General features: G+C 44.6%; 1 protein-coding gene across 1 annotated transcript in view; it reads right to left on the bottom strand.

The window, feature by feature from the left end:
- PPP1R14C (protein phosphatase 1 regulatory inhibitor subunit 14C) overlaps nucleotides 1-20,239 on the bottom strand; it is an 86,418-nt gene extending 66,179 nt beyond the window's left edge. The window contains exon 1 of the mRNA XM_032651272.1: nucleotides 19,844-20,239. Coding sequence (XP_032507163.1) covers nucleotides 19,844-20,149 — 306 coding nt within the window. The 5' untranslated portion in view covers nucleotides 20,150-20,239. The remainder of the gene's footprint in view (nucleotides 1-19,843) is intronic.
- Between the last annotated feature and the right edge of the window lie 7,612 nt (nucleotides 20,240-27,851).

The raw sequence follows: 27,851 nt of genomic DNA on the forward strand, positions 1-27,851 counted from the left end.
ATCCCCGAAACAGAAGAAAATTCTAAAAATTACCCTCCTCACACTGAACATTTAACTTGTAAAGAAAGAAACAACAAATGTTCTAAGATCAAAAATAGAAACTCTGGAAGTAACTCAGAAAGAGAAAAACAAATACTGTATGCTAACGCATATATATGGAATCTAAAAAAACGGTACCTAGTGGCAGGACAGGAATAAAGATACAGACGTAGAGAATGGACTTGAGGACACGGGGAGGGAGAAGGGGAAGCTGGGATGAAGTGAGAGAGTAGCATAGACATATATACACTACCAAATGTAAAATAGATAGCTAGTGGGATGCCGCCTCATAGCACAGGGAGATCAGCTCGGTGCTTTGTGACCACCTAGAGGGGTGGGATAGGGAGGGTGGGAGGGAGACGCAAGAAGGAGGGGATATGGGGATATATGTGTACACATAGCTGATTCACTTTGTTGTACAGCAGAAACTAACACAACACTGTAAAGCAATTAAACTCCAATAAGGATATAATAAATAAATAAGAAAAACAGAAACTCTGGAAAGAATCCCATTGTTTCATAGTTCTACTTTACACCTGGCACATAGTAGGCCCTCAACAGCTATTTATTGGGTGGCTGACTGGATGGTTGAATAGACGCGGCCCTACCAACTCGTCTGAAGTTAACTGACCTTCCCTAGGACTGTGGCCAGCAGGACTTTTCCAAAACCATATTTGGGCCTGTTGAAGAAATATAGCTAAGTAGTCAGCAAAGTCTTCTCTAAAATGAAATCTGAGTATCTTTTCTGTGAGCCTGAACCTAGGGATTTTACATACTCTTGCCAAAAAGGCAAGTTCAGACCTGATCATCAACTAGCTAATACCTACCGACCATTTACAGTGCATGGGCCATTGTGCCAGGACTTGGAGATGGAGTACAGTGAGCATGACGGGAAGGCCCCATCCAGCATGAAAACACACTCAACAGAATCTATAATAGACCCATACATACAAGGTCCTCTGTTTTGTGCCTACTGCACAGTGGGGAAGAGGATGATCTTTTCAATGAATAGTGCTGGGTCAACTGGATGTCCGGAAAAAAACGAAATCTTGATCCCTGCAGTATACCATACACAAACATCAATTTCAAATAGATTACAGATCTAATTATAAAAGGTAAAACAATGAAGAGTCCAAAAGATAACACTGGAGAACACCTTCATGAGCTTGGAGCAGACAAAGATTTTTTAGACAGGATGCAAAAGGCACTAACTATTAAGAAAAAAAACTGGTAAACTGGACAATATTAACATTAAGAACTTCTGTTCATCTAAAAACACTTAAACATTAAAAGAGTAAAAAAGGCAACTCACAAAGTGGGAGAAAATACATACAATACATATTTCTGACAAATGACTGATATCTAGGATGTATAAAAGATTAGCATCCAGGATATACAAAAATCAGTAAGACAGACAACCCAACCTAAAGTTTTATTTTTTAATGGGCAAAAGAGTTGAACAGGCACCTCACAAAGAGGATACCCAGTGGGCCAATAAACATGAAAGAGGACTGAACTTCATGAGAAATGCAAATTAAAACCACAATGCAACAACAATATATACCTAACAGATGGTTAAAATGAAAGAGAAAATACCAAGTGTTGGCAAAGATGTGAAACAACTGGAACTTTCAGATACTGTAGTGGGAATGTAAGTCACTATAGTTACTTTGGAAAATTGTCTGGGAATATCTAGCAAAGCTGAACATATGTATACCCTATAAGCCAGCAGTTTCTCCACTATGTATGCAACCCAACAAAAATGCAGACATATGTTCACCAAAAGACACGTGCAATAATGTTCACAGCGGCTCACTTCAGAATAATCCCAAACTGGAAACCTCCCCAATGCCCATCGAAAGCAGAACAGATTAACAAACAACTGTGATGTATTCATACATGGAACACTACATGGCAACTAAAATGGACAAATCTCAATGGCATGCAACAACTTGGGTGTATCTCACACAATGCTGAATAAAAGAAACAGACATAAAAGTTATTTTAAAAAGCAACCAGATTACCTTGCAGGCAAGGGTGTGGGGGGTGGGGTGATGCTAATGATGGAAAGAGGGCACAGCAGGGACTCCTGTGGTGCTAGCAATGTTCCCTTTCTTGATCTGGACGGAGGCTACGCAGTGGGTTCAATTCTAGACAATTCATCAACCCGCACACTTAGGATGTGTGGTTCTCTGTATGCATAATACAGGAAAAGTTTTTTTTTTTAAAGTACTCTCACTCAGTGATCTCAGCTCACATTTTTTTCTGTCCCTAGTCCCTTGACCATGTCAAGTCCCATCCTGCCTTAGGGGTCTCAGCATTAACTGAGCCCACTGGGAAAAACGCTCATCCGTCTCCCATCTTTGCACAGCTGGTGTCATTTCTTACCATGTAGGTCCTGGTTCAAATGAAACAAACTTCCTCAGAGAGGTCATCCCTGGTCCTAGCAACCTAGGCACAGTCATTCATACTTTATTCTATTAGTCTGTTTACTTCTTTCACAGAACTTCTCACAAGCTGAAACCATTTTGTTTTACTCATGTGTATTTGCTTTCAGAGCACAGGGACTCTGCCTCTCTGGCTCACTGCTGTTTCCCTAGCACCATACCCCTAGCACTTAAAAGTACATCTGGCATATTTACCCAAATGATTTGAAATTTATAACCACACAAGAGCCTGTGTGCAAATGTTTATGCCAGGTTTATTTATAATTGCCCCGAAACTGGAAGCAACCAAGATGTCCTTCAACAGCTGAATGGACAAATTGTGGAACATGCCAATAAACAATGGAATATTATTCAGCTATAAAAAGAAATGGGCTGTCAAGTCATGAAAAGACATAGATGAATCTTAAACGCATGTTGCTAAGTGAAAGAAGACAGTCTAAAAAGGCTACATATTACATGGTTCCAATTGTATGACATTCTAGAAAAGGCAAAACTACGGCAATGGTAAAAAGATCAGTGGTTGTCAGGGGCTCAGGGGGAAGTAGGGAAGGTTGGATGAGTAAAGCACAGGAGGTTTTTTATAGCGTGATGAAACTATTCTATATGATACTGTAAGGGTGGATACGTGACATCATGTGTTTGTCAAGGCACATGAACTTTACAGCACAAAGAATACGTATGCAAATTTTTAAAAAACCATTTAAGAGATTGGGGGATCCCAAAATGGAATGCAGAACATGATAAAACAATCTGACTATATTACAAATGTACGAAACAACCTCACTGAAGGAGGTATGGGGCAAAGGTGCTGATCTAAGTATCGGGAAATGAATAGAGTCTGTAAGACTAAATGCAAGTGAACTGCACGTAAGCACTCTAGTTGATAAAGTTGTTTCCCACAGGGGTACGGGTTAGCTCCGATGCTGCTGTACCTGTACGCCACAATCAAACAATTAAGTGAATAGATGGCAGGTGGTGGGAACCTCAGGTTTCTTACTGATGGAGTGAGAATTTACAGATGGGCAAGAGAAAGAGGCTAGAATAATTCATGTGGTAATGGATTCGAGCTGGAGACATCATCTTGAACTCATGTCTCACTTAATATAGATACTGATGGCTACGTATAGAAATATTTACAGATATATGTATATACACAGGTTAGTATACATTTCCTTACTCTGACAGCTGACAGACCCTAGAAACAATGACACCCCAGTAGCAACAAGCACACCTATCATCCATGTCTTGGTTTCTGATACCATTCTCCAATAAAAGGAACCAGATCTCCTTGGAGAAATGGCTGATTCTATGCCTGGGGCACAAAAATATACAGATGACCTGAACACCTTGTAGCGCCAGAAAGTAATTCAAACACACACACACACACACACACACACAATGATGGGAGTATGTCAAACATACAAAGGAGCCAACTGAAATAGCTCCCGAAGTTGAAACAATTTGAGCAACAAATAAATACAGCAGCATTGAATTTTAACCCAAAGTACCTAATAATATCCACAAGTCCATATTGATTTAAGTAAATTATTGACTAAATAAACAGATGGGGGAGAGGAGACAAATGTCCCATGCAGAAGAATTCCATATAAATCATATAGAAATATAAGGAGTTGGAGCATAACTCCCCATTCCTTAGGTAGGGACTGCACGTAGTGATTTCCTTCCAAAGAATACAGTATAGAAAGCGGGAGAGGGAGTAACTTTACTGTGAAGGAACCTGACAGGCACCACGCCAGCCACGTGGTCAAGGCCAGCATCAACAGTGATAAGTCCTGTTGATAGGATGCCCCTTGACAGGATGTGATGAGAACTGCCCTCACCTCTGTGGCCTTCCTCCCAAAAACCCATAATCCCAGTTTAATTATGAGAAAAACATCAGACAAATCCCATCTGCAGAGCATTTCTACAAAATACCTAACGGTACTTCACACAACTGTCAAGGTTATGAAAAACAGGAGAGCCTAAAAGACTGTCATAGCCAAGAGGAATCTAAGGAGACATAACAACTAAATGTAACGTGGTATCTTGGACAGAACCCTGGAACAGAAAAAAGACCCTGGATAAAAACCAAGGAAGCTAAATAAAGTGTGGATTTTCGTTAAAATCATGTATCTATATTGGTTCATTAATTGTAACAAATTTACCATAGTAATTTAAGGTAAATAGGTAAAACTGGTCACAGAGTACATGGAGTACAGTCTTTGTAGTTTTTCTGTAAATCTCAAGCCATCTAAAAAAATAAAGTTTATATGTTAAAAGAAAAGTAAGTCGGCCCAACAGAAAGTGGGCCTGATGGATGGGTATTGGAGACAGGGACAGATCGATGGCACAATGGCTGATGGGAGGATGGACGGAGGGCAAGATGGCTGATGGATGGATAATGGATAGAGTGGCTTCAGAAAGCAGGGCAAACACTGCTGAGGGGGTGGTGGGATGAATTGGGAGACTGGGATTGACATATATACACTAATATGTATAAAATGGATAACTAAAAAGAACCTGGTGTATAAAAAAATAAATAAAATAAAATTCAAACATTCAACAAAAAAAGAAGAGAGAAAATGCCCAGGATTCCAACTATGGTCTGAGATAAATAAATTTATTTAAAAAGAAACAAAAAAACACAAAAGACGAGAACTGAGAGGGACACGAGGGTCTCAGCAACCTGAAGGGCATAAGCCCTCTGGGTGGAGAGGAGAGACAGCGACACAGCAGTGGGCTGGGGGGAGCAGAAGGTGATAAAATGCGGGCAAAAGGTACAGACAAGCTCCCTGTTAGACCTGGGCAAAGAGAGGAGGAAACGGGGAGAGAGTCTTGTGTCTGTGTGTCTAGCACTTTATTGAGGCATTATTTACATACCATTAAATGCACAGATCTTAAGTGTACAGCTCTATGACTCTTGAAGGAAAGGCTGAAGATGAAGAAGAAAGCCCCTTTTGCGTAGGAGGATGGGGATGGGCTCCTCAGAGAAGGTAAAGGGTGATCCCATCTTCCTTCTAAACTTCCTTCTGTCCTGTGGTTGGTAGCACCGTCCTCTCCACAGATGGTCTTTCCACCCCAAAAGATAGACACCCTACTTTCCAAAAGCCTTATCACTAGTTATTCTGAAAATGAAAAGCATTTAATACGAACACACTTGTTGGCTCATTTTCCCCTTAATTGTTTGCAATTTAAAAAAAACCTGGGCTTCCCTGGTGGCGCAGTGGTTGGGAGTCCACCTGCCGATGCAGGGGACGCGGGTTCGTGCCCTGGTCCGGGAAGATCCCACATGCCCGTAAGCCATGGCCGCTGAGCCTGCGCGTCCAGAGCCTGTGCTCTGCAACGGGAGAGGCCACTACAGTGAGAGGCCCGCGTACCGCAAAAAAAAAAAAAAAAAAAAAACTGCCTGAGAAGGCAAAACACCCCAAAAGTTGCTCTGAACATTATCAAGCCCTGTGACAGGAGACAGACTGATCATGGAAGGGAAAGGAAGCCTTTTCTTACGATAACTTAGATTTCTCTTATGAAAGGAATACACATTCATTGTACAAAGCATAAATAAAATTGAAAGTACCCATAATGATACTAAAAAGCACTTTTTATTATATCTTTGCAGTCTTTTTTCTAAGCACAAAGACATCCTATGAAAACGATTTGTATCCAGAATGCAAGTTAACCATTATCACTTAACTCAAATGTGATAATTCTCTTGAATTAAAAAGGTAATTTTCTTGAAGCAACCCAACAAGAAGACTTTTCATTGGGACACTGACTAGATTATTCTATATCCACAAAACCTGGTGTGTGACCAAAATTTTCAATCAAGGTGTAAACTCCACCAAAAATTATTCAAAACAAAAAAACTCCAGGGCTTCCCTGGTGGCGCAGTGGTTGAGAGCCCGCCTGCCGATGCAGGGGACACGGGTTCGTGCCCCGGTCCGGGAAGATCCCACATGCCGCGGAGCGGCTGGGCCCGTGAGCCATGGCCGCTGAGCCTGCGCATCCGGAGCCTGTGCTCCGCAACGGGAGAGGCCACAACGGTGAGAGGCCCGCGTAGCGCAAAAAAAATACAAAACTCCAAAAGCCTCTTCTCTCTTCTTGACCAAAAGACGTACCTTTCATTTGAATATATGTATTAACAAGGCAGAATTAACTATGGAAAAAAAGATCACAGATGTTGCTAGTAGTACTTTCATAAGTATCCTTGACTTTTCCTGGGATGATTTTTTAACCTTATTAACCCTCAAAACATCCCCGAGAGGGCTCTATCATTTAAAGGGGGAAATTAAAGGAAGCCAAGAATGACGGCTCACACACAGTCTGCAAATAAAGGCGGGTCGGGGGAGCCTGCCTCCTCCTTCTGGAAGACCACGCCCACTCCTACCCATCCCGGCATAAAGGATGGAAAAAGAACCGTTATCCCAACCAGTAGGGATCTTGAGATGAGACAACCTATTTCCTATCACCAGTAAGAAGCCGTCTCTAAAAACTTCAGTTTGTTTCGATTAGTGAAATGGAAAAGATAGCCTGAATTCCTTGGGAGGAAGGCCAGGTCCACACTCACGCCCTTCAGGACTGCTCAGAGGTCGGCCTTGCACCCGCGGAGGCAGCGGAGGGGGTCAGTGTCTTAGTCATAACGACTGGCTTGAGAATTTGGATTTCACTTTACTGTTTTATATGTTCTCTGTATCTCATTCTTTGCCCTCCTTGATTGTTTTAAATTGCTTTATGCAAGGCAATTTACAGTAAGGTGTCAAGGATAAATAAACTAGTTCCTCATTTTCTTCTTCTTCAGAATAATGAGTTAACTCAACCCAAGGATCTTCCACATATTAAATGCAGCTCACTGTCCCTCTCTGAAATTTAACATGGGAATATTGCAGAAGTTTGAGATGTGACTGGCAACTAAATGCTTTTAAAGACTCAGGCTAGTTTGGGTGATGGTCTGTCTGTTTACCTAGATACACACACACACACACACTTTCACTATCTAAACATCCATCCATATAAAGTGCTTCTGGCATAAGCTTACTAAATACTGAACCATCTGGGGTTTGATGAAGAAATGGAATATTTTAGCTTAACAAAAGGCCCTTGTCTACCACAGATAGTACGTTATTTTTTTTTAGTTGTAATATTTGTAGAGTGTTTCCATTATAGCAAGCATAATCATGTTTTAGCACCAAATCAATGACTCACTTTCTTCCGACTTGTTAGAGAGCTTCCACACCCCATCACAAACAGGAGAAAAACCAGTTGACTAGTTAGAATTGTAATGTGGAGTATTAGCTCATAAGAACTAAGCAGAAAAGCTAACTTTACCAATCCGAAAACTCAACATCTTACCTGCCTGGCTTGAAACAGATTTGATTCCATTAACATTTGCAGAAACGAATGAAGCAGCTCTGTCAGCTGTACTACTGACATAGAAAACATAAAAGATATTAATAGATGGTGGACCATAGCAGCTCAGGACAAAAACATCCTTAGGCAGAGAAGCAAAAGATGTTGTTAAGGGTTTTTCACATTTTATTTAGAAGAAGCATTATTTCTTTACTCCAGCCATGTCAAAGGTAATATTTGGTACTTTCAAACATGTAGGATAAAATGGCTTATTTAAAGTGAGTTTCCAACTTTTTCCCTCAAAATTCCATCTAAGTGGATAAATAGAGAACATAAGGACTCCAATACTAACTGCTCATGCAAACCTGGCAATCAGAAATAAGTAGCACACTCAACTGTGATGTATACTTGAGAACTAATAGATTTGAATTTTTCTAAAGAAACAGCTGAATCCTGTAAATGGTTCATCTAAAAAATAACAGAATACTGTAAATTGTTCAACTAAGATGCAGTATATTTGAAAATATGTCAAATAAATTAAGCAGAAAAGGCTTGCCCAGTGTATCGGTCAAAAATGCTACAATACATGGAAATGATCAGGGGGTGAAGGTGAAACTGATGTTCGTGGTTTCCAAGAGCTGTTTCCAACTCTGAGTCTTCCTTTTCTTCTTACTGGCAATTTCAACGTGGGCATGTTACTAAGCCCCTCTGAGTCTCAATTTTCACATTTTAAAAATAGGATAACTACTTACATCACAGAGCTTTTGTGTGGATGAATGGGATTATCTGATGGTGCTTTATGGATTCTATCATGAAACAAAATAAACAAATATTATAAAGATCAATCAATTCTGCTTTTCACTTCCTACCGGAACTGCCTATGAAAAATCTTACTTTCTTTTTTCTATCCCATCATGTTCTAAAACTAACTATAAAGTGACATTCCAGGAATAAATTCCCCAGTGAAAATTAATTTGTTTAGTACAGATATATTTAGACTCTTATGTAGGCTAATTTGTACTCTTTGCCTTTTTAAAAATTTATTTCCTAAAGCTGCTGCACTTTTCTCTCTCAGATGCTCGTTTTATATCTCAACACAAATCTTCCTCAAGTTAAAATAAATACCACCATTAGTTAATTATAAGCTGCCAAGATAATGGACAAATAATAAGAGGAAAGGCCTCCAACAGGCAATATTATAACTTATATGCCTAAAAGCTTTAAGTCAAATATGCCAGCTCTTCTTAAAGGTTAACCCAATTAAATGGAAAAAAATAAACAAACAATAGGCAGATAGGGTAGCTCAGAGTATCTACACTGTTAGATTTCAAATTTAACTTGGAAATCAACAGTGGGGAGGAAGTGCTGGAGGGGAAAAGAGGTTTTTTTTTTATAAAGGCTTCTCAGCTGGATCCTTCCCATCCAAGTGGCATCACGAATAAGACATCATGCAAGGGAAGGTTGGAGACACTCACTTTAGCTACTGAAATGACTATGTAAATCGGATGATCCTTTGGTGAACTAGTCTAACTGTCCCAGGTTTGCCTTGAGAGGAAAGACCCTCTATTACTGCTTTAAATATCACCCTCTCTTTAATAAATCTCATTTTCTCCAATGCACGGTCAGCTTTATTATAGAATCTCTATAAAGATCAGAGCTTGAAAGCCCTAGACTTCCCTCTTTTTTGTTTTTTTCAAATGAGGAAAGAAAACCTGAAAACAAAAACCTATGTGAAAATGACTTGCCAAGGTCATCTGGCTGGTAAGCGGCAGCCCTGCTAGAACTGAGGCTAGGACCCTTCCCACCACATCATATTGGGGACACGTTTTGAGTCATAGATCTCATAGATGCCAACATGGTCCCACAGCCCACAAATGATACAGCCTGCCCTGTGTATTCACTCCTGAAGTTCAGCTATTAAGTGACGACTTTCTCTTACTTAAGACCTTACTTCCTATTAACACCAACGATAAAGTGTTTTCAGTCATTTACATTATAATGTCAATGAATTTAAGATAACCTTTCCCGAAAACAGGCTTTGAGTAAAGGAAGAAATACACAACCACTATGTGGTAAATAAATGTATTGAAAACACTAATACAACCGTGAACAGGAAATAGTTCCCACCCTCAAAGGGCTTCCAATCATATGGACACCTCCATTCTTCCCCTGTAACAGGAAGGGTTCCTTTACTTTCTCTTTTTCTCTTATACAGTTTAAATGGATGAAGGCATCTTCTTCCTCTTTCCCCATCTATGTAAATATCTGTTGGAATGAATGAATATTCCTTCCCTCCACAGGTCTTTCCACAGCTTGACCTAAGGATTCTTTCAAAAAGGAAAAGCCCTTCTGTGATCATTTTTTCTTCAACCATAAAGTGACGCTTTACAGACTAATTCACACTCTGGTCTCTTCTTTTTTCTAAGCTTTTACACAGTGGAACAGATTTCCAAAATGCCAGTGGTGACTAAGAAAAATCTGGTGAGAATTTATTGGCCCAAACTTTTAAGCAGAGGCAGGAATCCTGGCTTTCATTCCTTGTTCTATCAAGACTTGTGTGAGCCTGTTGCTCTGAATCTTATCTTCTAATGGAAAAGCCCTCACCCCTTCCCAGCACAGCAAGCATCTCCACTTCCAAAGAAATGAACGATTACTGTGCAAACAAAATAATATTCTTGTACATACTGAAAAGTTAAAATTACAGAGAAGAATGGCAGTAACGTGTGATTACTTCCTTTGAAGACTTTCATCACCCGGGCATCTGTGCCTTATTCCATCATAACGTCCTCTGAGCTCACAGTTTCAAAAAACCACATGTAGGGGCTTCCCTGATGGCGCAGTGGTTGAGAGTCCGCCTGCCGATGCAGGGGACACGGGTTCATGCCCCGGTCTGGGAGGATCCCACACACCGTGGAGCCATGGCCGCTGAGCCTGCGCATCCGGAGCCTGTGCTCCGCAATGGGAGAGACCACAACAATGAGAGGCCCACGTACCCAAACAAAAAAACCTCACATGTATGTAATTCCTAAGCATGAAAAAGAACTGAAACTTCAGGTCAACGATAGAAGAGCAGATTTTTTTGTTGTTGTTTGCACTGCGTGCAGCATGCGGGATCTTAGTTCCCCAACCAGGGATCAAACCCACGCTCCCTGCAGTGGAAGCTCGGGGTCTTAACCACTGGACTGCCAAGGAAGTCCCAAGAAGAGCAGATTTTTAATACAGGCAGAGCCTAATGACATTAATGCCCTTAACTTGGGGTATGTATTTCTGAAATGCACGGCACTGGAAGGTGCTGCCGTCTGGTCTAGGGACCAGTTTCTGCGTCACTCACTTGACAGCCAGGTCCTGGACCGCTGAGTGCAGCCAGGATGCAAGAGGCCACTAGGGCTGCAGGGACCACAAGATTTTGCCCTCAGAAGCTGCAGGAGACAGGATTATAGAAAGGTGCCGAGACAGGGGTGAGCACAGGCCAGCAAAGGGCTATCAGCCAGCCTGCCAGTGACGACACCTGTGACAGAGGTTTGCTGGAGGAGAGCAGGTAAGAGGTAGGCAGGTGAGGAGGAGGGAGGGAGAGGTGATTCTGGCAGAGGGAGACAAACGGGAAGGGGTTCCTGCCTGACCTGCACTAGGACCTCGGTTGATAACTTAAGAAGCAAGGGTGGGGTGGGGGAAGGAGATGAGACCAGAGAGGGGGCAGGAGCGGAGCCCTGAGCCTTGTCGCAGGCCGTATCCTGAAGGCTGTGGGGAGGGACTAGATCCAGTCAGGATTTTAGAAACACTCCAGACGGCCGTGTGGAGGGGGCTCTGAAGCTCCCGTGGTGAGGGAGAGCTGGAGATGAAGGACAAGAGGAGAAGGCCCCAGCCCAGGAACCAGAGACAGGGCTTCGCTCCGGCCTCTGCCACTTGAGAATCACGTGGCCTCTGACTGGGACCTGTCGCTCAAGCTCTCTGTACCTCAGTCTCTCTAGCTCCCTTGCAGAGTTACTGTAGGGGATGAACGAGGGCTCAGGAAGGACGGGTTGTGTAGTAAGAACTTAATAAATGCAGCCGCTGCTGGGAGCCATGGTAGCATCGAGGCTATGTGACTTTGGGAGTCAGCATGACCTTGGACAAGCACAAGGAACAACTTCTCTGACCTCAGTTTCTTCCTCTATAACGAGAAGAAATTAAGATAATACCGCCCACCTCATGAAGTTACTGTCAGGATCGACTGGAGGAGATAAAATGTATAAATCGTCTGGCCCGCCACCGAGAGCTACTTGAGTAGCAGAAGTAGCGATAACAGCAGCAATAGTAGAGGGCTGGTAGTAGAACCAGTGCTAGTAGGAGCAGTAATTTGAGAGACATGAGACCAAAGTGTCTCTTCTATAATACAGGTGAGAAATTATATGGTGCTGGACTAAAGCGGTGGCAGTGAGAAGCCAAAGAATCAGATTCCAGAGCTCTAAGGAGGCGTCCACAAGACCTCCTGACTGCTGGATGTGACCCACAGGGAGAGGTCAGAGGAGGAGGCCAGCATACTCTTGGCTGGGACACCTGTGGACAGCGTGCCTACCATTCACCCAGGGAACTGAGGAAGAGGGGCAGGTTGCAGAGGAAAATGAGAAACTCAGTTTCAGAGCAGCTGAAGTTGAGGTTCCCACGGGGCATCTGAGTATGTCTGGTACTCAGAAAACAGATCAGGGCGAAATATACAGATTGAAGAGTTGTCAGCACATGGCCAGCAACTGAAGCCACAGGAGTATTCGTATCAACCAGAAAGAGTATGCAGGAGTGGGGGAAAAAATAGAAAGAATAGAGCAGAGGCCCAGAGACAGAGCCAGTGTGACAGCACTGAAGAGGTGGGCAGAGGACGAAAAGCCGGAAAGGAGGCTGGAAGGGTAGCTAGAGATTAGGATGAGAGCCAGGAGAGGACTGCTCAAAGGCTTCCCTAGGAAATGGTGAAGGGCACCTAATGCCTCAGAAGGTCAAGTAAAAAAGATTCAAACAAACCACTGGACTGCAAAGCAAGAAGATCCTCAGGGAAGCCATGGGAGGAGCCAACATCAGATTGCAGTGGATAAACAGTGGGTGTCATGGGGGGAGAAAGATCTAGAAAAATAGTAAGGGAAGGAGAAGATAGGGCAGCAACCAGAGGGAGTACAGGATTGAGAAAGGGAAGCATTTTTGTGGTAGGAGGTTGTTGGTAAGGGAAAGAAACACTGCAACTTGTGTATGTGCTGGGGTGAAAGGAGGAGGTTGAAAAGCAGCCCAGGTAGGAAGGTAATTAAGAGGAGGAAGTGCCCAGGAGGGTGGATGGATTGGCTAGAACAGCGGGAGGCTGCAAGGGGCAGGGCAGGTAACAGAAAGGATGCCTTGAAAAGACAGGTGGGGACTTCCCTGGTGGCGCAGTGGTTAAGAATCCGCCTGCCAACGCAGAGGACACGGGTTCAAGCCCTGGTCTGGAAAGATCCCACATGCTGTGGAGCAACTAAGCCTGTGTGCCACAACTACTGAGCCTGCACTCTAGAGCCCGAGAGTCACAACTACTGAGCCCACAAGCCACAACTACTGAAGCCCACGCGCCTAGAGCTCGGGCTCCGCGACAAGAGAAGCCAACGCAATGAGAAGCCCGCACACTGCAACGAAGAGTAGCCCCTGCTCGCCGCAACTAGAGAAAGCCCGTGTGCAGCAACAAAGACCCAACACAGCCAAAAACAAAATTAAAAAAAATAATAATAATGATTTTTTAAAAGACAGGTGAAGGTTTGAAATAGACAAGTGCAGGAAACGGGAGACAAGAGAGTAAACTACAAAATGCAGTTATGCACATGGTGCACACACCACATGGAAAATGAAACAGACTCAGTTGTTCCCTCCATCTAGAAAGAGATGATGTCTTTGAGGAGACTATGAGCTGGGCAAGGGTACCCTATGAAGCCAGGTTGTTTCAAAGGTGAGAGAAAAACGGAAGATACTGGAAACAAACAGGTGTCAGAGGTGAGAAGGGCAGGTAGGCTAGTGTGGCAAGGGGAACAGTAGAAGCAAAGGAAAAGAGTGGACGGGAGACATGAGGAAGATTCAATTTTCAAAAGAATTCTCTCAGTGTAAGCTTAAAAATCAATTAGCTGCGACTACTGTCTTTAAATTCCTCTTTTGAGCAAATAGGTCAATGGAGGTAGGTGTATATCCCAAAATACTGAAATAAAACAGTAATGATGCAAGAGCTTGATATAGATGATTGTAACCAAACCCTGCATCAGTTTTTTTCCATAGCCATGAGTATGATAAAGGAGCACCACCAAATAAGCCGGTACTAAAAGATCAACGACTTTTAAAAGGTTTTTGGAAGGTTGACCCTTTTTCATTCACTCAAATAAATGCTTAAGGGCCGAAGAACTGTGCCCTACAAGGAACACAGACAAAGAAAATTAAGACCAATCTTGCCTTCAAATTGTTGATGCCTAACTTCTCTCCACATATATGAAAATCCACAGGAACTTCCAGAATGAGGAAGACTCTAGAAAAAAGGGAATGACAGAGCGAATATTTGCCCATGTTCAAGTTCAAAAATACACCAAAGCCTCTGACCTCACATCCGTCTCCAAATTCTACCACCAAATAGGTATGAATACTTCTTTTTTCTTCCCCCCTCCTGCTCTCCCACATCACAGAGAACGACCAACAGTTAGTGGCTGGTTATGATTCAAACTACGACACCGACTAAGGTCCAGCTCCACGGTCTGACCCATTTGGTCCTCATAACACCACCACAAAGGGGCCGGGACTATTCCCTTAAACGCAGGGGGAAAGTGGGGCTCAGAGAGGTTAAGGAAATTGCCCGATCTCTAAGCACTACTAAATGCTGGGGCCAATGTACCTTTCAGGTTCACCTCGCTTCGAAGTATTTACTCTTTTAATCACTGCCTCCACACCAAATTTCCCTAACCATTGTTCCAAAGGGAAACCTGTTAAGTACAGTTTTCATTTCATCCTTTGGCAATTTAGAATTCTTTTATTCATGGACTTTTAACATGTTTAATTTATTCCTTAATATTTTACAGATTGAGTTTATGGAGTTTTTTTTTTTTAAGCAGTTTGGTTTAAAAGTCTATTCATTCTCAAATACCTACACAAATGGGGATTCACCACATAATCCACAAACCATCTTCTAGACAGCACTTTCTACCTTCCAGCTGAGGGACTAACAAAGCAACAAAGCAGGCCAATTTGGTGTTGCAGAGTAGGAATCGAGAACAAAGCAACGACCTGAACTAAAAACAGGAGGCCTGATCCGAGAACAAATCCACGGACACTGGAGTCCCCCAACATGCAACATCAGTCAACTCAGAAGTTACAACAGCTGCATCAGGGGAGTAGAAAACCTACAGGGGTTCAAGAAGGTGCCAGGCACTGCCCCACCTCAGGAAGCAGTGATTAAGGTACAGCTGACTTTCTGGACACAGCCCTGCTCTGCTGTGTCCCAGATGAGGGGCCTGGGGCAACTTCTTGACTTCTCTGTGCTTCAGTTTCCACATCCATGAAATGGGAATATCAGAGGTTGTTACTAAGATTCCATGAACCATACCTGATACACAGAAAGCACTCAATAAATTTTAGCTAATTATCTTATATATGTTTAAGCTTTTCCCCTTCAGGAGCAGTATTTTTTTAATGGCAGGTTACAACCCCAAAATGTGTTATGAAATCAATTTAGAGGGTCACAACCAGCAATTGTGGTAAAGTAAATAGAACAGAATATTGTATTTCAACATTAATAAAGTCATATTTTATATTAACGTTGTGATTTTTCTTTCACGTACATGGTAACATTAAGTGGCGCTTTGTGAATCTCTGTTTTCATCCATCCATGTGTCAGTGTATGTATCAGGCAGCAAGAGTGTTTCTTTCTAGGGCCACAATCAAAAAAATCTGAGAACCACTGACTTACAGAATGAGGATGATTGGCAAGGGAAAGAAACACTGCAACTTGTGTATGTGTGGGTTCCCTTACCCGCACATAAGGAGTAAGGGAAGATGAAGAAGTGTAATGTGCTAGAAACCATTTTTTAAAATGTAGACGCCACAGCAAAAGGAAAGGCCCCCTAAATGGACATTCAGGATAACCCAGGAGATACTCTCAGTGTACAAGTCTGTTCATGGCTAGGCTGCTGCGGGCGTTTCAGTAATCCGAGGTTAACAACAGGCTCTTATTTCCAAAGCAAATCAAACTGCAAAACTGGAAGTACAGATGTTATCTTGATGCTGGGCAAGATGGGAAAAATTGACATGACTTATCCAGTTAAGTCCTCTTGCAATACTCGTCAAAGTAGACACTATGCCAGATTTCAAATGCTCTTAACAACTATCAGGGTTTGGGAGAGATATGAAAATGTCTTAAAACGGAAATTCTTACCTGTGGATGTAGATTTAACCTAGCAGTTCTGTTATAAGCGAATTCCTAGGCGAAAATGTAACTAACTGTACGAGAAGATGAAATGGAAAATAACTACAAACGTAAATAATCATTTTAGAATCTATAAAGACATTTATTTATGTAACCAAAAGGCTGTATGATGTGGGGGACGGGGGTTATTACTTTTTATTGGTGTATAGTTGCTTTACAGTGTTGTGTTAGTTTCTGCTTATGTACGATGTGGTGTTTAACAATACCACCCTTAGACTGTGTAGGAGGGCCACAGCCCTGGGCCCCACTCATCTTCCTGCAGAGTTCCTGGGACCAGGTGGACTTACCCATCCAGAGCAGGTATCCCTCCATCTGGTTTTAGCCTACACTCTGTCCCCAGAATTCCCTGATGAAATACCAGGAGACTTCCGGGGCATGAACAGGCTCCTTCCAGGTCTGGACTCCCAAAGGGGGACTTTGCCACTGGTTGGAGCCAGAGGCACAGTTGGGGGGGGGGGGACAAAGGGTGTGGACAGACTGGACATGCAAGTGGACACGATGCCCTTTACCTCATTGAAGGTATCACAGGTGAAGAACCGAGGGAAGAACCGAGGGAAGCAGGTCCTGGCCCAGGGGAAGATTCTCACAACCAGCTATGAGCTCTGGGAAATCTGAGAATTCAAAGCTCAAGCCTAGCTTTCCAGGCCGCTATGAAGATATCTTTGCCAAGGTAGGATGACAGAATATATATAAATGCTCATTAGCCAGATTCGTAACTTTTAAACATTTTGACACATGCTATGAGGGCCTCCATCTGTTCTCTTGCACAGGACCCTGCAGAGTTATAAGCAGGCTTGGTGCTTAGAACATGGACCAGAGCCACACTGCTGGGTTCTTACCCCGCCTCACCCAGTGACATTCACCAGCTATGTGAACTTGGGAAAGCCTCTTAATCCCTCTGTGTCTCAGTTTCCTCATCAGTAAAACAGAGACGATAACAGCACTCTCTTCATATGGGTTGTTGTAATGACTAACTGAATCAGTGCCTGGAACAACACACGGTGCATAATATAAGTACTCCATAAATTCTCTCTTTGTATTATTCTCTGTATAAAACCACTGCAAACTTCTAGATAAAACCATAGCCAAGAAGCTATTCTGTGTATTTCTTCTCTCCCATTCCTTTCTAATTTTAAATATCATACTTTATGCCACTCTTAAAAGACCACTATTTTCTATTCTGAAAAGGACAAGTCATATAACTGCTGACCTGCCTGATGCAAGTTCTTCTGTAATTAAATACACGTTCATCTGGAAGACCCCCAACGTGGCAGATAGCTCAGGCCTCTGGCTGGTTCGAAGTCTGGCAAGCTGGCTTTCCGTGTCAATTTCACGGGCTAAACATTTGGAGACATTACCAATTTTAAGTGTAAAAAAGGACATTTCCTAACCTTCATATTCATGAGAGTCAGAGCTACAAGCCAGGTAGGTCCTTCTCGATTCACAAACCAGAGGCTGAAATACTTGAAGCTATCAGCAAGGAAAGGCTACCAGACCAGAGAAATGAAGCTAAAAATAGAGCCCTAACAGTGGAAAAATAGATGGCAGAAGACAATCCCTTACGTGGCTACTTATCCACAGGCTTTTTATTATTCAACGAAGGTGTAGCATCAATGTAGTATTTACAAATTGCCAACAGCCCTTTCAATGACTTATGTTTCTTCAACCTAAAATGACAGAACAACTTGAAGAGGAATATTTGCCCCATTTTAATGACATGCGCGCAGCCTATAGTATCTTGTGTCATTTCACCACAAAACCTCTCAACTCTCTAGCTATTTGCTATACGCTGAGGTCTGAAACGGGAGAAGTACAAGGAAAAGATTCAAGGTCATATTTACCCTTTAAAATAGGTACCTAACCTACATGTTTAATACAGTGAGCATTCAGTCTTTCATTTTTTTCCAATTATTCAGAAGAACCTTTAAAATATATGATTTGCCAACCTGATGAGAGGCTGGAACTCTTTACCAAGCTACATCTATTTAGTCTCCCATAAAAAGAACATTGCTAAATCATTGTTAATTTCAACAACAGTTTCTCTATTAACCCAAATCTTCTCCAAACCCAAAATGGAGTATAAAGACCAGTATGAAATAAGTGAAAAGTAATTGGATTCTACAGAGGCAAGACTGAGCACATCCATCCATCCCACAGTAATCCCATCTAAATCAAATACATTGTTTCTTTAAAGAGTTTTGCCAACTTCCTATTTTAAAAAAAACCCATAAACACTTCCTATTTTGGCCAGTTTTATTTATGCAATTAAAATGGCTTTTTATAAGAGCTGGGCTGGAGAAACAATATATTTTTACAAGCCCATTAGTCATATAGTCAAGCTTCATTATATCACAATCATTCATCAGGAGTCTGTAATGAGAATGCTGTTTCCTTGCGCGATGAGAATGTTAAGGAAAATATGTATTCACAATAGGCCATAAAATGTGTGAAATCTAAACCAGAGGAAAAGCCAGTGGGTTCATCTGGCTTTCATTTTTGCTGTAGAGGGTAACAGCCCTATAGACACAAACCTAGCTTTAACTTAGAAACCATATCCTTAATTATTAACCCTCTTCATTCTTCCACCCTTTCCAAACTCCACTCCCTTAAGAGAAGTAGAATACTTCATTTACAAATACTGTTATTAAAGACTCTCATGGGCGATCATTTTGGCTTCGGTCATTTTTCTGCCATACTTTTGTTACAGCTTATTCTAAATATTTCTCCTTACATCAACTATTTCTCCTGACGCGGCAGTCAGATTTGCGTATAAGCTTAGCCCCTGAACTGTGGGAAGTAAATGTCGTGGCGGAGGGGGAGCTGGGCGATTCCGGGCATCCCGCACACCACCCGCAGGCTCCCTTCCTTCCACCCAGGCACCCTTCCAGGTTGCCCAAGGCTTTCATTCTGCGCCCGTCAACGGGAGTAACTGAAACTGGGCAGGAAGAAAGAAAGCTGCTTCAACAAAGCCCAACGTGTGCAGCTTTGGTAATGCAAGGCCGAATTATGGAGACGTGCGTCGGGGCTGGCTAGAAAAGGGAAAGCTTTCAGCTTATGATTTTGTTGTATATTTCAGAAACCGAGGTGGTCTCTAAGATCCCCAGAACCTCTCCTCTCCGTTAAGAAGCTTTCAGTCTTTTTCCTGCTCCCCCTCCACAGAAACCGGGTCTGCCAGGGTCCCAGCAGTGAGCGCTGTTCTCGTGGGTTTGCGAGCGGCCCGGGTGATCCCCTCCGAGCCCCACTTCGGGGAGCTGCAGCTGGAGCCGAGAGGAGCCCGGGGCTGGCAGAAACGCAGCGCGCTGAGCAAGACCCAGCCCTCGGCACGGCCATCAAGGGGGCCCCCAGCTCTCCGGGCACCCGGCAGCTGAACCCAGGAGGGGCTTCCCCATCGCTACGCCCCGGCACCAGAGGGCACTCTGGAGAGAGAACACGCCGCGCCTCGCTCCCAGCCCTGGGTCCCCAGGAGCCAGGGCGGTGCGCGCCAGGGGGCCAGAGCCCTGGAGAATTCCTGTGTTTGCGCAGCGGGGCCAGGGAGGCCCCCGACCCTCCCAGTCCCGCGTCCAGGTACCTCGCAGCCGTAAAGCTGTCCCAGCTGCTCCACGATCCACTCCTCTAGCACGAGCCGCTTCCGAAGCTCTTTGCGATCGTATTTCACTGTCACTTTTCCCTGCTGGTGGCGCCGCTGCTGCTGCTGAACGTGCCCGGCAGCGGATGCCGTGGCCACGGGCGCCGAGTCCTCCCGGGAGGAGCCCGAACCGCTGCTCGAGCCTGGGCTGCCGCCGGCGCCGCCCCGGGGGCTCTGGAAGAAAACCCGCGCGCCGCCGCCGCCGGCGGCCCCACCGGCCGCCTCACTGCTGCCCGTCGCCACCGACATGTCCCCGTGCGCGCCGGAGACCGAGTGAGGCCCGGAGGAGGGGGCGGGCGGAGCGCCCGGCGCCGCTACCCGCCTTGGGGCCGGGCAGCGGCATGCGCGGGCTTCGTCAGCACCTGCTCCGCGCCGCCGCCGGCTCGCGGGGAGCTCTGGAGGAGGAGCCGCGGCGACCGGGAGGAGCGCGGGCGGGGGAGGGCGGGGAGGAGGGAGGGCGAGGGCCGCAGCCCTAGGGACTCAGCCGAGGACCCTCTGGGTCCAGCCCCGGAGGCGGATCCGGCGCCCGGCAGGCAGCGGGCCCGGGGCGTGGGAGTTGCGCGCGGCGAAGGGGGTGTGGGCGCGCAGACACGCACGGGCGACCGGCGTGGGTCTGGGGCCAGGTCCTCTGCGCGGGTGACCGTGTGCTGCCCTGCAGGACACGGGGATTGCGCTTCTCCCGCCGCCTCGGCCGGCGCTGCCGGGGACTGCGCTGGCGACCGCCTGGGGCAGGGGACGCGGGAAGGGGCCGAGGCGCAGGTTCCTCACAGAGGTTTCCCCTCTCCCTGCCGTCTCCTCTGAGGGCGGGGCTGTGTCTCCTCCCCTCCCGGGCCCATCCCGCCGCTCCAAACACCCGTTCCTATCCGTGCCACTTCCTCTCTCGGAGAGTGAGAAAAACTGACGAGGCGATGTTTGTGCCATCAGGCAATCACCGCGCCTGAGAAATTCTCTTCAGACCAGACAGTGTCTTGTTACCTCAAAGACAGTGCATTCAGATATCTTCGTATCTAAAAGGGCAGAAGGCTTGATGTCTCTTGGGCAAGGGACTGGGGATATCCCTGACAGCAATACTTCTCTAAAAGTCAGTGCTGGTTACTGGTCTTACATTTCTAGTATTGTATTCCCTGCGTAGCCAGCTTTCTTAATACCATTTCCAAACAACGTTTTTGAAGCTAGAAAAGTAACAGCACTGACTGACTACTTTTAAAACATCAGGCAGCCAAGAAGTGTTACAAATGAATGAGCTTACTATGCGGTTTAGGGCAAGGAGATGGGGAGGAAAGTTCTAAACAGAAAACTGCATGTGTATGTGTGTAAAATTATAGGGAGACACTAATATGTTTCTGTTGTACATAACAATACATTTCTGTTCAGGCAACTGGAAGAAACCGCAAAAGATGTTCAAACACAAGTAAGTAGCTTTTATGAACTTTTTAAAAACCTGGTAAAGGTTACTGGCAGCTACTCAAGTAGGTTTCTCAGAGATAAAGAATCAAGTCAATTTCCTCTGAACACTTTCTATGATGGAGAGGATTCTGGGTGGGCTCCTAAACTCACAGCGATAAAGACACTGAAAATAAAAGTAGCCAGCAGCTTTGTCCTGACTCTTCTGGCTGGTGCCCTGGTCTGCTCTATCCAGATTTGTGTCTGCTTTATTCCTTCACTTGGGGTTTTCCAGCCAGAACATGACTGCAAAGGGATTTTCCCAAGTGTTCCATGCCTAATGTGCATCATCGGGACAGGTCTGGCCTTGAAGAGTGAAAGGAAAGATCTAGTGGGGATTGTGTGAAATAAGGTGGCTGGTGTGCGTCTTGGACTCTTCTTGTAATTAGAGAGGGTCAAGGCTAAAAATCCCTGCCCCCTGGAAGAGGCCAGCAGTCCTTAAGGTGGTAGGTTTCCCACCCAACCTTTCATGGAGAAGGGAGACAAAACTACCCTGATTGGCCCCTAGAGATTTTTTTTGTTTAATAAATTTATTTATTTACTTATTTTTGACTGCATTGGGTCTTCGCTGCTGTGCACAGACTTTCTCTAGTTGTGGCGAGCAGGGGCTACTCTTCGTTGCGGTGCGTGGGCTTCTCATTGTGGTGGCCTCTCTTGTTGCAGAGCACGGGCTCTAGGCGTTCGGGCTTCAGTAGTTGTGGTGCGTGGGCTCAGTAGTTGTGGTGCACGGGCTTAGTTGCTCTGTGGCATGTGGGATCTTCCCGGACCAGGGCTCGAACCCATGTCCCCTGCATTGGCAGGCAGATCCTTAACCACTGTGCCACCAGGGAAGCCCACTCCTAGAGACGGATGACAGTTCTCCACATCACCCCCTCTAGACATCCAGCACTTATCCAAGTTACCTAGCACCTGCTTTAACCAGCTGGACTAACCAAAAAACAAAACCAAAAAACAGCTAAAATTGTAGTTAATGAAGGAGAAACTATATAAAATCTTGGCCTCATTCTGGTGTTGGGGACTGGCCATACCAATTATTTTGAAAACTGTGCCTGGTTTCCAGGAGTGTGGCAAAGAGTGGAAAATTCCAACTCCTTACTTTGAGTCTTTGGACAATGAATTCAGTCATTCAATAATAACTTCAAAGGATTTGTAGAAATTCACAAAGTCCTTTCTGAGAATTTCTTATGTCAGTTTTTTTCTCACTGCATAAGATTTCTTCCTTTATGCTTAAAATTCAGCTTTCACTTATATGACTTCAAAAATGACAAGTACTAAGTACATATAAGAAGAAATTTAGAGTTTTAGGCATCCTAACTTGTAGAAAAATAGCCAGGGAAGAGTCAGGCTCTTTCCAGGGGTACACTGACCTTCAGATGCCCAAATGAGTCACCTTGACTTGGAATTATGAGTTGAAGTAAACAAGAGTTCCTCTTCCTATAAATTCAATAGCTCCACCCAGGATATAATTTACATTTGAAGTGAACTCCACAGCCCCATTCTTGCCACAAATACACACACACACACACACACACACACACACACACACACACACACCCCTCAGTGTCTGAATAATCAAAACTCAATGTTCAAATCTTGACGGAGAATAGAATTACCGTTTTTGCAGATTTCAAATACTGAAGACAAAATATTTGGGAACAAGGGAATTATTCTCGGGCCAGAAACCGTTTACACAGATGAATATTTAAATTCAGCAAAACCAAAGATATTTCTCATCTCTAAGATTAAAATGTAAATTTGTCCAGGGCAAACCCCTTCATTTCTACTGCAAACAAGTTTTTTTAAATGGTAGTTAATCAAAAACAATGAATAGGTTTTAGTGAATTAAATGGTCTGAGAGTTTTCTAGAACACAAGAGATGAGCTTCCATCATCTGAGGATTCTATCAGTTGCTCACAGTATTTTCACTTTGCAGAGTACAGTCCATTATTTCGTTACTCTTTACGGACGGAGTGAGAGCGGCGATGTTGTTAACAGTATATCAGGGTAGTTTTCCTCTGGCTACTGTCTCTTCTCCCCACCCTGCCGCCACCCCTTTTTTTTTCCTTCCTAATTCTGGACCTTTGATTGTATCACGTACTACAATTTGGAATCGTAATTCCAAAATAAACTTAGCCACTACTTGCCTATATAACCAGAGCCAATAACAGTCAGTGTCACAATTCTAAAATTTTGTCTAGGCGATTAACAGAAGTTCTTACCTGACTGTTCAGAGATGATGAAAAGCAGGGGGGGAAATCCATAGCTTCAGCTCTTCCCTTCTAACAAAGATTAAGTATCCCTGCGCCTTCTTGTAAGCCTAGCCTGTGGAATAGTTTGTCTCTTTCTGTAAAACTAAGGTCAAATTTGTTTCGAGAGTAGCCAGTTATCCCCTGTCCAGCCAAAGGCCTCCTGCCCTCCCCCTTTCACCGTCCAGTGTTCTGGAAGAGTGGTCCATTGCCCCAGGTCTCTGTCTTCCCCTCTCACGCTCCTCCCTCTGCAGTGTCGCTGCCACCACTGCCAACCGAGGTCTCCCCCCGAACTCCATGTTGCTCAATTCGGTCTGTGCTTTTTCAGCTCTTATCTGCCTTGACCTCCCGCCACATCTGACAATCTTGAACCTCTTTTTGCCAACACCCTCCTGGTTTTGCTCCCACCTCTGTGTATTCCATCACAGTGATTCCAGTGAACTCCTTTTCCTACATCTCTGCCTTAAGTTTCTACTGTCAGCTCCTCTTTGTTAATTCACATGCTCACTCCAGGTGACTTTGTCTCCTGATGAAGATTCCAGTTTGACAACCTACCATCTACCTGCCACAGACTCCTCAAATCATGACCTCCAGCGGATTCCTGGTCCGAGCTTCAGATCAGGTCTGATCTTCAGGTCACCTTTAGTGACCACGCATGCAAATACGTTTATAGTTAAAGTACGCAAATATACACCCATCTCAATTCATTAGAAAGCAAAACAGTACAGTGAATATTGTTTTGGTCATGGATGGTCAGCACAGTAAGATTTTTTTACTACAAACCACAATAAGAAATACATTTCTGGCATGACCTAAATAGATATCCACACACATAACTTACCCATATTACATGTAATACACTCTGACATGTCCTATTCTATTCTGTTCTATTATTTTTAAAGAATGCTGTTCACAGTCTACTAAACCCACTGAAGGGTTGCAGCCCAGAACTGGAAAAGTACTGCTATTGGCCAGAACCATGCCTACGAGTGCCAGGACTCTTCATGGCTGGTTATTTATTCCCCTGGCACTCTTTTTCTGTCATTCTTAACTTAAGTGTTCTGGTCAACAATTTTGACCCCAAATGGCTGATACAGAACATACGTGTGATCCTCCTGGCAATGCCACAGAAGAACTAAAGAAAAATATTCTGGACATGAAGATGGGCCTTTGCTGGACCTCCACACTCCCTCAGGAAATGGTGGAGGGCCTGGATGGTAAAGATCGAAGGTCATCAGGGATTGGTAGAGCCTCCAGCCTCAAGACAAGTATATGGTAATGGTTACCAGCACAAGCCTCAGATCCCAAGTGCCTGGATTGAATCAGGACTCTGCCACTTAGGCACTGTGTGACCTTGGCAAGTTACTTAACCTCTCTGTGCCTCCATTTCTCCATCTATAAAATGATCAGTAGCACTTGTCTCACAGGTTGTTCTGATGGAAAATGAGTTACTAGGGAAAAAGCGCCTGCTGTTATGTATGAAGGGATCATATACATAGCAGAGAGAACTCACTATAGGTCCAACAGTGTTGCAGAGAAATTATTGCCATAGGCACATCCTATGTCCAGGGATGTGAAGAGAACTGTGGGAAAATATCTCTGTAGGGAACCTGCTCCAATCATTACCCAGCACGATTCAGTTAGCGTTCCCATTGACCAGTTCCAATAAATGGAGGTAAACACCTATACCCACTGCTTACTTAGGTAAACACCTATACCCACTGCATCCACGTGGAGGTTGGCACCTCCACGTGGATGCCTTGAAGTCACCTCAAATTAACAAATTCAAAATGAAATCACCATCTTCCCAGGCCGGACCTGCTTCACTTCCTAGCTTCCCTTTGCCAGGACTGTTTAGCACCATTCACTCACTTCTCTGCTCAATCTAGAAAATTGAGAACCATCTACCTCAGTCTCTTATCCACCTTGTCCAATTAATAAGCAAATCCTAATGGTCCCATGTTTGTCTGGACCTCAAACCTGCTTCCTCCTCGGGTCCCCACACTGTCCTGTGGACTTCTCCCATGCTCTCCTACTTTGTCTTCATGCCCTGCCTTCCATGCATTTTCTATACTACTCCCACAGGGAGATTTCTGAAAGCAAATGTGATCAATATCTAATGCTTAAAATTCCCTCCCTGGGCTTCCCTGGTGGCACAGTGGTTGAGAGTCTGCCTGCCGATGCAGGGGACACGGGTTCGTGCCCCGGTCCGGGAAGATCCCACATGCCTCAAAGTGGCTGAGCCTGCGCGTCTGGAGCCTGTGCTCCGCAACGGGAGAGGCCACAACAGTGAGAGGCCCACGTACAGCAAAAAAAAAAAAAAAAAAAAAAAAAAAAATTCCCTCCCTATTCCCCATTCCCTTCAGGCTGAAGTCCAAACAACTTAGCATTGCACACAGGCTTTTCTTGCTCTGGCCCTTGCTTTCTGCTCCAGCATCTGTTCAGACACTCCCCATCCCACCCAAACACCCATACACACCTCACTCTGCCCAATACCTCACTGAACGTGGAGTTCCCAAACACAGAACCCTCTCGCTACTTTTGCCTGTGCCTACAACCCCCTTCCCAGCTCCCCATGGTGCCAGGCTGACCCCTCAACCCCTCCGGGATCATCTCCGGGTCTCACCTCGTGGACTAAACTCTCCGAGATCTCCTTGGTCTCAGCTAGATGTTGCTCTCATGTTTGCCCGTTGGACACCATCTGTCACATCACCCATCAAGCCTTTTTGTGATCAAGTCTCTGCTCCAGTGTCACCTCCTCAGGAGTCCTTCTCTCTGCACCCTCTCTCCCCTCCATCTCTTTCTTCCTTCTTCTCATTCTTAAGACTACTTGAAGAGCATATATGTATTTGTTAACAGACTCACTCTCCCGCCGGAATGTAAATTTCACGAGGGCAGGGACTCCATTGTTCAATTTCTCCACTTCCTAAAACCGTGGTAGCACTAGGTGTCTCATTGTCGACAGAAGGAGTCTGTTAAGTCATCTGTCCCTTCCACTAGATTGTAAACTCCCGAAGACGTGGACGTGGCGTGGCTAATGGAGTTTATATTCTCAGCACCAAGAACAGTGCTTACGACATGGTAGGTGCCCTGAAATAGGGAACGAGTAAAACTAATCTCCACTTCTGGCTGTACACCGTTTTTTTTCTTGATTCTCCAATATAAATACACAGAAATACAGATCTCGCTCATCTCTCCTCAGTATAGGCTCAATCTGGAGGTGGTTGTTCTTTTAAATCAAAGGAAATCACGCTTCTCCCCTCTACAGAGAAGCTCCTGGGTTTTTACTTAGTTTCCATAGTAAACAAAGGAGATAACTGTCACTCTGCTCTCCCAAGGTCCCACACACCTTTTTTTGCCAGTACTTAGTTTCAGCTTTTGAACACCTTGTTGGTTTGAGGCTGTTAGGAGATAGTGGCTAAAGAATCAGGTGTGAAATCAAATTGTGATTCCAAGTCTCCTCTTACCTGACTCTGCCTTCAGCTGAGCAGTTGTTTTCCCATCTGCAAAAGTAGGAATGATTCTAAAGACCACCACCCCAGGCCATCTGTGGTGACGGACCAGGTCATCGTGGACCAAGGCGTGGTCCTGCAGGACACACGTAATCTGCAGCTGTGTCACCTTCGACTCACCAAGCAAGTCTGACAGCACTCAGACTGCTCCAAACCCTGTCCTCTGACACCAGTCTGTACTCGTCCCATGACGATGTCAAACGTCTCTAAAGCTTTCTAAACATCCACTCACATTCTGCACTTGTCTCGCCACGGCCCAGAAACAGAACAGTTCACCAACAGGCACCCACTCAGGGACTGCCCTCCAAAAGACTCTGTGCTAAATGTCCTGTGTTGTCATTATGAATGACTTATCAACTCTAACAGCTGTAATAACAGCAATAATAACGGGGCATTGCCCTCCAGCTTGAGAGAATGGGGTGCTGGTTTTAATTTCCTCCTCTGCAAATCTTTGTTAAAAATAGAGTTGATCCTAGTGACCCAGAAAGATGTTCACCTTCTGAGGAGGCTGCCTGGCCTCTGCACTCTGCCCGCCATGTGCTGCGGAGGATGGCGTGAGAATCCTTCCTTTAAAAACCCATATCCCTGTTCCTATACGTCTCTCAGGACTGTTGGGATCACTGCGTTGTGTTGTGTTGTATTGTGTGTTGTGTTGTGTTGTGTTACAATGGGCATCGTCCCAGGGAAAAGGGGGCTGGGTGTCCATGAAGCCTTGCCTGACATTCCCAGTGTCAATTTCCAGTGGAAAGC

This window comes from Phocoena sinus, chromosome 12, assembly GCF_008692025.1.
Source record: "Phocoena sinus isolate mPhoSin1 chromosome 12, mPhoSin1.pri, whole genome shotgun sequence".
NCBI classification, from domain to species: Eukaryota; Metazoa; Chordata; class Mammalia; order Artiodactyla; family Phocoenidae; genus Phocoena; species Phocoena sinus.